The sequence below is a fragment of the Falco peregrinus genome, chromosome 4 (assembly GCF_023634155.1).
Source record: "Falco peregrinus isolate bFalPer1 chromosome 4, bFalPer1.pri, whole genome shotgun sequence".
Taxonomy (NCBI): Eukaryota; Metazoa; Chordata; class Aves; order Falconiformes; family Falconidae; genus Falco; species Falco peregrinus.
The window spans coordinates 51,985,523-51,997,728 of record NC_073724.1 but is presented as its reverse complement, the minus strand read 5'-3'; the positions used below and the strand labels follow the sequence as shown (position 1 = coordinate 51,997,728).

At 41.4% G+C, this 12,206-nt stretch overlaps 1 protein-coding gene across 1 annotated transcript in view; it reads left to right on the top strand.

Annotated features, from left to right (window-relative positions):
- The first annotated feature begins 4,942 nt into the window (after positions 1–4,942).
- Positions 4,943–12,206, top strand: part of CRACDL (CRACD like) — a 70,812-nt gene continuing 63,548 nt past the window's right edge. Inside the window, exons 1-2 of the mRNA XM_055802005.1 lie at positions 4,943–5,490; positions 7,107–7,160. Of these exons, the coding sequence (XP_055657980.1) occupies positions 4,943–5,490; positions 7,107–7,160 (602 nt within the window). The remainder of the gene's footprint in view (positions 5,491–7,106; positions 7,161–12,206) is intronic.

Here is a 12,206-nt window from a genome sequence, read left to right as displayed (position 1 = left end):
GTTACTGTGTGAGATGGCCCATCTTGGTAAACAGAAAAAAATTCAGTTTCCATCAACTATACTGACAGCATGCTTTTATTTTAAAAATGTATGTAACTTTAAAAGGTTATTGATTTAACTGAAAAAGGGGGAAATCCCAACAATCTGAAACTTTACTGGGGGGAAAAAGTGTCTGTATCCAAGTGTTGTGATTGGGATATATTTTTGCGGAACTATGTGAGTATTGTGCTTGAAGGAATGCTGTGCCATCTCAAATAGGAAGAGTTTAAGGATTTTTCCTCCCCCTTCAAACCTGACTGACTTATTACTTTGGATAAATAAGATTGTAATGCCAGCAGATACCAGTGTTTCAATATCCATCTCTGAGGATATGTGGGGGTTTTTTATGTTTCCATACATACTGGAGGTGTGTTCAACTTCTAAGAATTTTATTAAAACTGCACGATGTTTCTACCTAGAGTTCTTTAATATGAGTGAGTTCTGTTTGGTGATAGTTATGGGCACTTAACTTGCTCAGAATTTCCGCACTTTATGTCATAACATTTGTCTATATTCTATTTTCTCACCCTTTTAAATGCAAGAGAAAATGTGAAATTATTTCCTATAAATCATATGGGAAATCTATACTTCTGTATTTGGAAATAGAGAATTAATTTGTGTTTAATTAATTTAAATTAATAATTTTTAATAGAGTCGTTCTCGCTGTCTTCATAAAAGAATTTTTAAAAAGGCCTCCAGTTTATTTCTGAAAGTAAAGGCATGTTGGTCATGGTAATAGTTTAAATGTACATCTTGCACATATGTTCCTTCATATGAATTTGGTTTCTGATAACCTGACTACTAAACATTCACATTCGTATTTGAGTAATGATTAAAGACAGCATAACCCATATGAATGCTCCTAACTGCCTTTTAAAACCTGTTGATATGAACTGTAGTTATAATTCTATGTTGCTTTTTGGGAACAGGTAGCCTTAAAAAGCCTCTAAAAGTATTTTGATGAATAATGCAAAAAAAAAAAAAACAACCCCATAACATAAATTCTAGGATTGTCTTCCATAAAAGCAAGGATATTTTTCAGTACCAGGTGACTTGATTTTAATTTGTAGGTCCTGATTCTTCATTCTTTATTTGGCAGCCAGCCACAGAAGTCATTTCAGCAACGACCGGTGTTAATGGGACTACTTGCAAGTAATAACTGTAGGATCAGACACAATGGTATTCACCATTTCCACATTAGGTAGTTATTAAAAGGCATATTGTACACTTTCCTTGGATAAAAGATGATGATCATGGCATCATCCCAAAAGATGAGCAAATGGCTGGTTGCTTTGCAATCATATTGCCATGGTGATTTTTTAGAAGATGATCACAAACGTTTGAGAAATGTGATCTTAGTCTATAAAACTAATACCCTATCATTTAGAAGATGAGGAGGAGAGATTAGATAAACATAAAATAGATAAACCTGAGTTCTTCTGGGGAGCAGATATACTGTACAGAGGCCCATGTCCTAAGATGTAATTCCTTAGTTGAAATAACAATAGCTTTTCCATATAAGATCATGAAGAAGTCAGCAAAGTAAAAGCACAAGGTTCTTAAGCAATTTGGACTTTAAAATTCTTCTTGTAAGTAGAGAGGATTAAGGGAATGACATTATAAATATCGAGGTGCAATAAACTTGCTTTTTGTAGAGTACTCTGATAAAGTAATAGCCTTTATTATTAGGGTTAGCCTTTGTTTAGAAAACATTACGGAAATTAGAACCTTGTTTTTCTGCAAGCAAATTGCAAAGGGATCATCAGGTCATGGATGGGGCCAAAGGAATGATTTGAAGAAGTCATATTCAGGAACTTTCATCAAATTGATGAGATACAGACTTCAATGGACTTCTGACAGCAATTAATTGTTATGTCATTATTGATGGTTAAAAAAATAATATTATTCAAGTGAGTATATTCCAGACTCTAATATCACTGTAGTGGCAACGCCTTACATCAGACCTAATGCAAAGTCAGGAAGTGCAAGAAATAAAAAATGAAAGAATTAATTGAATTTGAAGTTTGCAAGTGATACATTTTAGTTTAACAAAAAGGCTGCTTGTTGGCAACATCCACAGTAATAGCCCAAGAGAACTTGAACAGTGTTGGTTGGTTGGGAATTGTATGTACTGCTCCAGTAGTATATTCTAAAAGCCTTCAGACCATTGCTAAATATGAAACTTTGCTTCATGTTTAAGTAAAGATAGATAATGAGCTCAGAGTATTTACCGTTTTTTACTTTGGTTTCATACTATCTAATCTGCAACACACCTGAATTTTTTCAAAAACCAGGAAGTACTATTGAATATGCCCCAACTGAAATGTGTTATACTTAAAAAATGCAATTTGTGGTTTTACATGAAATAACAGCCTGTTATGTTAAACTTGTTCTCAGCTACTTTGTGATAATCTAAAATGATCTGGTTTGCATGACAAAGAATCCTGTGGTATTTTAAAAAGTATTCATGTTCTTCTGCAGCACTATTTTTCTAATTTCTAGCCACTGGTTATGGAGTTGTTTCCAATTGGATTTGCTTACCGGTGGCAATGGAAACTGTCACCATTAATCAGTAGAAGGTATTTTACTTGAGCATAACTGGTTTACAGGGTTTGTAGAAGAAAGAATTCAGTGTCTCTGCTATCTTCCCTCCTCAGTCTCTTTTTCTTCATCCCAGAAGAAACAGGAGGTACAATGTACACGGAACAGTAGCTCCATTAGCAGTATGGTCGCACCAAGGAGGAAGAATTCATTGTGTGTTGCTGGGTAGAAGTATTTCACTGCTTTTTGTAAAATCTGTGCAATCAACCTTTCAACAGCATTTGAAACCATGTATCTATGTGATTAATCCCGCTGTTTCCACTCAAAGAAAACCAGATTAGTTTTTTTCTTTCAATCACTAATAAAGCTTGAACTTTCTGCAAAATGTAATCAGAGTTAAGATTCTGCTGTCAGAGTTAAAGCAAGTGGTTTTAGTCTTTGACCAGGAAAAATGATCATTTAACTACTTTGCATTAGCTCCTCCTTCCCTGTCTTAATGATTTCAGTATGAATAGCTTTGCAACAAGGAATACAATGTTTTACTGGTACAGAGGAGAGTGTCTGTAAAGAATTGTGATCTTTTATTGAAAGAAGCAAGAGGGGGTTTTATGTGACTTGCACTCTTAATGATCTTTCCTCTGATCCACTGAACCTTCATATTAATTTCCAGCAGAGGGAGTTATGTGAAACGAAGATGAGTGAATCATACATGGCTTTGTGGTATTAACATACACAGTTTTATGTTTTGGACACTTTGTGCACAGAAAAAAAATGGCTTGTTAAGATGGATAAAATTTTCATACGACTTGACTTGGATTGACTATGGGAAGACATACATCGTTATTTCATGACAATAATCAATTTTTATTAATAAATTTGTAAAAAAAAAAGTTTGCTTATAATTAAAACATCATGTATAAGACATGGCCTGAAATGATGTTTTCCATCCAGTGGATTTTTTTTTACGACTACTTAATGTATTGCAATTTGATTTTTCTCTAGTCTGTCCCACATTTGACTTTATTAAAATCCATGAAGCAGTTTAATCATTTATTTCAGCAGATGCAAAAGTCTAGGCTTAAGTTTTAAGTTTCCTAGCTTGTGCTTCTCATCTGCATTGTATTTCCAGTGGGTTTATTTCCTGAGGTGAGAGAAGAACAAACATTTTTTTTATCTTGAATGCAGCCTACACCCAAGCAATTTTGTAGAGTACACAAAGCAGAAAACTTGTTTGTTTTCAGTGCAGCAGTGCAACCAAGCAGGTGAACAAAGTGCTTCTCAGATTGGTTTTGCACAAGGCTATGTCTTTCCTGCACATGGTAATATTTTATAAAATTACTGTTTCCAGAATAGCATGTGCATTTTAGAAAGTGTGCTACTTAACAGAAATAAAATCTATAATTGAATTTTTTTTTGACCGTTAGTGGCTGCTCTAGAAGTAATGCTGAAATAATTTCTCTGCTCACCGCTCCTGTAAGAAACAAGCAAGCTCCGCAGCATTTTTCAAACGCTTTTGCCTTGGACTGTGAGGCAATGTAGTGTGGTGTTTGTTCTTTTTTTCCAACGCCTGTATGTTCTGTGCAAAACTGCTGACCTCGGACTCACTGACTTTACCCAGGGACACTCTTTAGAGAGAAAAATGTGCTTGTGCTGAATCTAGAACTCACAAGTTTGAGAGATATATATTGAAATAGATGCCAAAGCAGGAAACATCAGCTGATGTTATTTTTGTCAGTTCTTCCAGCCAGTTCCTCCAGCCTTCCTTTCTCGCCTGTGGCATGGAAACTAAGCTTCAAGGACACTATTTGAATATCCACCGGTACTAGCGTTCCCAGCTGCACCCAGCTTCAGCTAAAGCCTTTCATTCTGATAGCACTTATGTAAGGATCTTCACTGATTTTTAACCTGGGCCTGATCCGCTCGTAGCAGAGGTACCCACTGACTGTAGCTGCATGCTGCAGCTACCTGGCCAGCTCCAACGGCCTGTAGCTTGCTTGAGGGAAAAACCTGGAGAGGGCCAGTCGCTGCCTTAAACCACGGAGGGTGGGCGGAGGGGAAAGAGAAGCCAAGGCAGAAAGCTCCACGGTGAAACAGCCCTGTAAACAGTTGCTGGTCTGAGCCCCGCGTACCTCGGGGTCCCGGCGGCCGGCAGCCCCTCGGGGGCCCGGCCTGTGCTGGCTGCTGTGGCCCTTCAGCTCAGCGCCGCACCCCGCCCGGCAGCTCCCCGGGCAGCGCTGCCGGCCGGCCTCGCCTTTGGCCCCGCGGCTGCGGGCGGGTCCTGCGCCGCAGGTGGCTGGCAGGCCCGGCGGGGAGGAGTGAGGTAGGGCTGCGGGCAGGTGGCTGCAGGTCAGCGGCTCCGCGGATGGGCCGGTGCCTCCCGACTCGCTCCCCGCCGCCTCCCGGGCGCTGCCGCCCGCGGGCTGCCGGTGTCCGGCGGAGGGCCGCCGCCTCGCTCCTCGCACGGGCCCCAGGTGAGCGAATGCAGCGCGGAGCCCCGCCGCCGGCAGCGCGTAAGTACGTCTCGGCGGAGCGGCGGGAGGCCTGGGCGGCTGTGCCGCTCCCCGTGTTACCGGCGGCAGCCGGGGAGACTTGCCGGGACGCGGCGACAGGTGCCCGCAGATGGAGGCTGCGGGGGGCAGCCTCGCCGCAGGCCGCTTGCGGCGGGCTTGGTCGTGGAAGGGTGAGGAGGCAGAGCCGCCTGCTGCGCCTCGGCGGCAGCGCTGGGTGCCTGCGGGGCTCCCCGCTGCCTCCTCGCCTCAGTCCGCCCGCCGGCCCCTCCGTCCCTCGGCCCCCTCGCCCCCCTCCGCCGGGCTTTCGCCGCCCGCCTCAGTCCGCCGGGGGCGGCGCGGAGGCCCGAGGCCAGCCCCGCACGCCCGCTCCCTCCCGCCGAGCTGCGGGCGTCGGGCCGAGGTGGAGCCGCTGTCGCCGGCGGGGGCGGGCAGGCTGGCGGGGGGGGGGGGCTTTGCCTGCCGTTGCGTTCTGCGGGGCTGCTTTTTCTGAGAGTACGGCGAAGGGAGACGCTTAATCTGAATCAAACCCGGCGTTTGACTCCGGGGCCGGAGGCGGGCCCGGTTCCCACAGGCAAGAGGCTCCCTCGCCGCCGTCCTTCCCAGGTCTGCGGGCGGGCGGTGTGAGGGCGGCGGCGAGCGGGGCCGCGCTCAGCCCCGGCCGGTGTTCCGGCGTTCTGGCCCCAGGAGGCCGCGCCTTCCCCTCCCCCGTTCCTCGGGTGTCCCGCAAAATGTTGACGGATCCTGCGGCCCGACACCCTCCTTAAACCTTGTAACCTCTGCCCCTCTTCAATACACTTTTGGACGTGAGACCTGAAATACTCGGGTCATTTTTTCTTATTGTACTAGCTTCAATTGACAGACTTTACCGTCAATAGTAAATTTAGCGTATTGAATTTTAGTTGCTACTGATAGATCTGAGGTCACTGTACAGCAATCTCTTCAATTAAAAAATGTTTAAGAGTGCGATGAAGTTTTGGTTGTGAAAACATCGTCCTGCCAGTTTTGCCATACAATTAACTGAAAAAACCACACATACTTTATACCGATATAAACAGTATTTTATATTTTCTGTACTATTTTAAAAAGTGTATTTTATATACTTTATATTTTATATACTATATACTTTATAAAATACGTTTGCATATTTTCATGCTAGTTAGAAACTTACATTTTTTCTATAGTTCATTTAATTGTATTTAATTTGCATAAAATCATGCATGTCTTAGGCTTTATATGTATGTAAATACCAAAGCAATATAAATATCAGCTTGAAGCGTGCAGTGGATCGCACATTACATTCTTTGTCTGAAAGTAAATTGTTACTCCAGGTTGACACGCACAAGATCTTTCAGAAGTTTTACCTGTTCTCCTATTTTTCCGCTATAAATCTAATTAGCTCCCATAAATCTTCTTCAGTTGGACATCATGTTCTCTACTCAGTCCTGTATATTCTCATGTATTTGTCATCATTAAAAAGTTCATTTGCTTTATCACTCACATACCATTAGGTTCCAAAAATAGTAACCATGCATCAAAGCCTTTTTGATACTGATACAAGGCTGTGTATCATTTTTGCATCAGAGTAATTTCTCATTCCTTATATCACCTGCCAATAAACACTGGGGCACCAGTGCTTTTCCATGCAACATGATAGGGATTGTTTTTATGTAAATTTTAAGTGGAAGTGAGCTCTCATCAGCAGTTTCTACAGGGCAAAGATTAGATTACAGGAGGAAAAAATGTAACGTTATTACTGGCACTTGCCTCGTAGCTCTTTAATCATTGAAAGAAGGCAGTTCCGTAGCAGGAGTTGGCTTATCATTAAAGGAAAGGGAGCAGGTGCGTTTAGCTTCATCCAGTGATGAAGCAGGAACTTTCTGTCATTGTAGTGATTGGTAGTTAATTTGTCTATGTACAGACTTCAGAGTTTATAGACAGTAGAAGGTCTTGTTTCTTTGCTTTCACAGTGACTTTGTGAACTTCTACTGTGTTTTTAATTAAAAACGTTTTCTTTAGCGTAAAGTATGCTTGTGGATATACAGAGTCTGATTCTTCTCTTGAAAAAGAAAGGTAACCTGCGCAGTAATGGCTGCAGTGTTGCATCTGAGGTTGCTTTATAGGAATATGTGTGCCTTCTGCCCACCACTGAACTGTCCAGGGAAAAGGGCTCACTCACTTGCGGCCTGAAGCAACACTGACATCCTCTGCTCTCCCTTTATGCAAGGCATTAACAGCTGTAAGTTAAGTTACTTGGCTGGCAAATTCAGTATTTATAGTCGTGGTGGAAGAGTACCAGAGGAGGAAAGAGCGAGCTCCGTAATAGCAGGGACTGGCGCTGGACTGTTACTGAGGAACTGTAAACATGATAAAATTTTGGAAGTGTCTCAGGCAAGTATTTATTGCAGTAGCAAAGCTACATTTCAGATTCAGCAGGACTAAAGTGAAATCGTCAATGTCTAATGGCACAGGGACAAGTTCTCCCTGTGTTTGTGTGAAGATTTAATAAATGGCCATTGTCTTGTAAGGCATCCAGCCGTTCCACTCTCGGTTTCAGATATGTGTTGCCAGCACAACCAGTCTCTGACTGGGGCATGATAACCAAACCATGCTGTGGTTAGGGACCCTCCAGAGCACTTGCTGCGCAGAAAGTGAAGGTGTCTCCTAAGTCTGTTTTTACTAGTGTCACGGATCTCTTGTACGGTGCCCTGCACAGCTGGAGTGCATCAGTTCTCTCGCCCTCTGAGGTCTTGCTTTTTAACAGCAAGGACTGGCTTTGGCTCATTAAATGTAGTGTATATCCAGCAATGCACAATTGATTTATCTTTCTGTTTTCAGATGCCTACAAGTGCCTTTCTCAGACTGTAGGTGCTGATGAACTTAATGTGTCTAGGTTGTATCAGTCCAAAATACTAAAGGACATCCATTTGAATATGGAAATCTTTGTTGGAAGGCAGTAGAACAAAAGGCTGTACATGCCAGGATTGTAACCTACTTGTATTGAAAAAGCTACTTCTTTTCCCAGCTTTGCATACTCTGAGAGTTAACAGTCACAGCAGAGGTGGAAATTGAATCATAAACCACTAAAATGTAATGTGTCCAAGGTATTAAATATACAGTTTTCTCTTACTGAGAGATTTATTGTTCTGTGTTATTAAAGAGAAAAGAGAGGCTATGTAAGAAGGTCAGGGAAGGAGACCATTTAGTTACTCATTTTGTTATCGTGAAATATCCATTCATGGACAAAACTGCCCTTTAAGGAGGATGGCTTTATCTGTACCGAAGCATTTCTGTGGATTGCTGCTCGTCCTGAAGTCACCAGAACTCCCTCAAAATTGTGTTTCTCCATCTTTCAGCTTTGGGTTTGATAAGGCTGGGTCCTCTCAGTTTATGATTTTGAATTGGCCAGTACTGGCACAAGTCCCTGCCCAGGCCCTTCTCAGTGTAGTACTGCTGCCTTCCTCACTCCATCACCCCACATGAAGAGGGCTAAGCTAAGATATGCTCATTAAATATGTGTCGTCTCATATAGTCATTAGTGGAAAGATCTTTCTAATTCAGTATGAAATTAGATTAACATTTTGCAAGTAGATGTGGATAAAACCAAGTGCAATGTAAGAGGCAAGGGGGTCTTTGCTCTGAAATACATTTAAAATGGAAGGTCTTAAAATGAAATATAAAAGTGAACAATGCAATCAGTACAGTAATTCTGGAGTACTTTAATTTTTGCTGTCTATAAAGTGTGAACACTGTGCATTGTAGAATTCTGAGTCTAAAATGCATACATCTGTTTGATGAGTTATAGCAGTGAAACTAAAGATCTTGGCAGTTCAAAAACAAGCAATTGGGTCTGTCAGCACCTGGGAAAATACAGACAGCAGTCTGGGAGTATAGCATAAATGTATTAGTAGATATTTCTGCGAAACCAGTCAGCAGCGGTGTTTCTAATGATGCTGAGACTTGTCTTGATTTCAAGAGTAACATTTTACTGTCTTCATACCTCTTGCAGGTCCCATTACTCCTGGTGCCTGTACTGTATAGCCTCAGCTGGAGCAAACAAAATTCCTCCTGGCAGTAGTAGCTTATCCAGTAGCTGCAGGAACTTAACGGGAAACTGTCTTAGAGCCCTTGAGACAGCAGATGGTGCATCTACTGTTGTAGAGCATGTTTGAAATGTACCTCGGGAGCAAGTTTCACTGTGTGCATTGGTAATGCCTTAAATTCTGACAATTTTTTAAATTATTCTAGAGGAAAATTAAGTCAATGACTTGGAGAAATATGTGTCAAAACAGGTATAACAGACATAGTGGGATTTGTTAGCAGTTTGTCACTACCGAGTCTTCATGATCTTGAAAGAGTCTAGCAAAGTGTAATTACAATAGTATTTACTTAGGGCAAACAGTTTTTTAGCCTGTCTGTTGGTGTTCAAAGAGAATGAGATAAAACAGGACACTGATTTCTTTGGTATTTCTTCCAGTACATTTTGCTTATCAGAATTCTCAGGCCTGTTGTTCTCTGTGCTCCCAGCTGCTGTAAAGCAGGTTCATCAGTCAGCCCTGGGAGTATGGAAACCCCACATACGCTGGTATGTACCTTCAGTGGTGTCCTCTACTATCTGGTTTTCTGATGAAGTCTGTGGATAAGCTAAGGCAGAAGTAGCTTTAAAAAAATCCTTCAAGGAAAATACCTTGACTGTTCTGAAGTACAACTTTTTCTTTTATGGATACATTTGTGGGTTTAGGTATGATGTGCAAGTCAGGGTTTACAAGGGAGACATACTCTTGAGAGTACACAGTTATAAAAACTGCTTCAGCTTGCACTGCTAAGCTGTGGTCTCCATAAATGGTTTATTTATTCTGTGGATAAAAATACACAATAGCTCTGCTTTTTTTAAAAAGCAAACGAGTTTATTTTTTTGAAAGTCGGTTTATTTTGAATGGCTTTTAATATTGCCTTCCTGAAAAGCTAAAAACTCAGTGTGCTTTGTTTTTTTATCTGTAGCCCATGAAGATACTGGGTAGGGGAAACAAGTTGCAGTTTTACCCCTTTGTGTCTGAAAGTGATAAAGTGAGATGGGAAGATTACCCAGTTTCTCTTTCTCCATGTCATTCTTCTTTTATCACATCAGCTTTGGCAACTTTGCTATTTAAAGAAAAATAGAATAACAAAGGAACAGCTTCATCTTCGAACTCATTGTCTAATATAATGCTATCAGCTGCCTGTATTTTAGAATTATGGGTTTTATTCTACACATGATTAGCTGTCTTTCCTTCCTAAAATGGAAGAAGAAAGAAGCTATAAATACAATTTAACACAGAACTTAAAGGAGTCAGATGTGTAGATAAAAAGGCACTGTTTGCTGTCAAAATTAGTAACTTCTGAAATCTTACAGCTGTGACATTCTTTCCTTAACATGGGAATCAGTATCGCTAAGCTTTTTGCAAGGTATTAGGGATTTGGGCAGAAGCAGGGGCTGCACTCACCAGCTGACCATGGAAACGTGCAAGAGTTAATATAGGTACTTGGACAAATTGGAGGTTAAGGAGGGACAGATATTCGGTCTGTCCTTCTAACTACTTCTACTCCTAGAAGAAGAGCAAACTTCTAATTTCTGCAGCTATGGGCCTTCTGAGTTGGTACAGTGTTTAATGCATCACCACTGAGTTGACAGTTTTATAGCTGGGAATGCTGTGCAAAACATCCATATGGCTTAGGTCTCTGCTTGTAAGACTACTAAGCAGAGAGATTCTGAATTTACATCACTTTGTGTGCTGCTCTGCAGCAAAAAGGTGTGTAAGTCTGGTCTCATCAAGATCTGCTTTTTACTTAATGGTATGTTAGCTTCAAAAACTATTGTACAGAAAAAAATGGGAGAGGAAGAGAATGCCACTGCTTAATGGTACTAATCAGTGTACAGAAGTAGAGCACAAATGAAGGAGTAGGTGATGAGGCTTCTCCATCTGGTCTCACAGAAACTTCAGATTCGGTTTCCATCCGTCTTTTGCACTCTAGGCTGGTCAGGTAGTGTGCTCAGGCATGTTCTCTGTTGTTTTGAAGGAACTGCTCGTGCTAGTTTGGTAAGCTTTCACCTCGAGTTGACTGTTCTTCTCAGACCTGCCAACAGCAGAGTCTTCATTGGAGAACATCAGAACAGGCAAAACTGTGAAGATCTTTGGGGCCGGAAATCACAGCCCCCAAAACAGACAAAAGATTGTCCCCCCAAATCTTTTATTTCACATTTCTCTTGGGGGTGGGGTGGTGTTGAAGGTTTTATGAAAGGATAAACAATGTAATTTTTACAAATTTAAATGAAAATCAAAGCTGTGCAGGGGTAGTGCGTTGTTCAGAAAGTCTATAGGTGGCAGTATCATAATAAAATAGAGCTTACTTGATGTCTTTAGCCAGAGATCAGTCTTCAGTTCCTTCAACAGCATGCTGTGAACAAATATACAAAAGGGTATGAATCAAAAAGAGCAGATGGAAACTTGCTGGAGTTGGTCACTGTTTAAGCAAACAGTTAAAATAGGTCAATCAGTCTCTTAAATCTGTGTGTTCTCAGTTTTCTAAGCATGAATGAACATGCAGAGATCCTCCTTGGTATCTTGCTTGGTCTATTCAGGCCAGCAGCGGTAGCTGTATTTTGGTATGCTGGCACATAATCCAAGCACGAAAAAGAAAATGCTATCCTCATCAGTACTATTTCTCAGGCTTTTGAAAAGGAACTTTTGAAGAAAGACAAGTAAGTGTATTTCAGTGAAGTGTTCTGAATTTTCCTAGGTGGCTAGTGTCTTCAGGACATGGAAGGTAGACAGACTTTGAAGACCGATTATTTTTTTTTCTTTTTTTCTGAGAGGCATGCTTTACAATTTACGAAAGTGGAGCCTTTTCAGGTATTTTATATGTGGCTTCCAGACATGAATACATCCAAGTTAATTTTGAAAAAAAGACAGCCTTTTTTACAATAAGAAGGGTAATATTTTTCACTCGTGTCCCTCCTACTTACCGTTCAGGTTTATGGGAACAGTTAATGTGGTGTTCTGTCTTGTGTCAGTGTGTGCTATCATTTTTTCCCAGTGTGCTAATTGCTTTATAGCAGAAATGAGATATTGTTTTTCCACA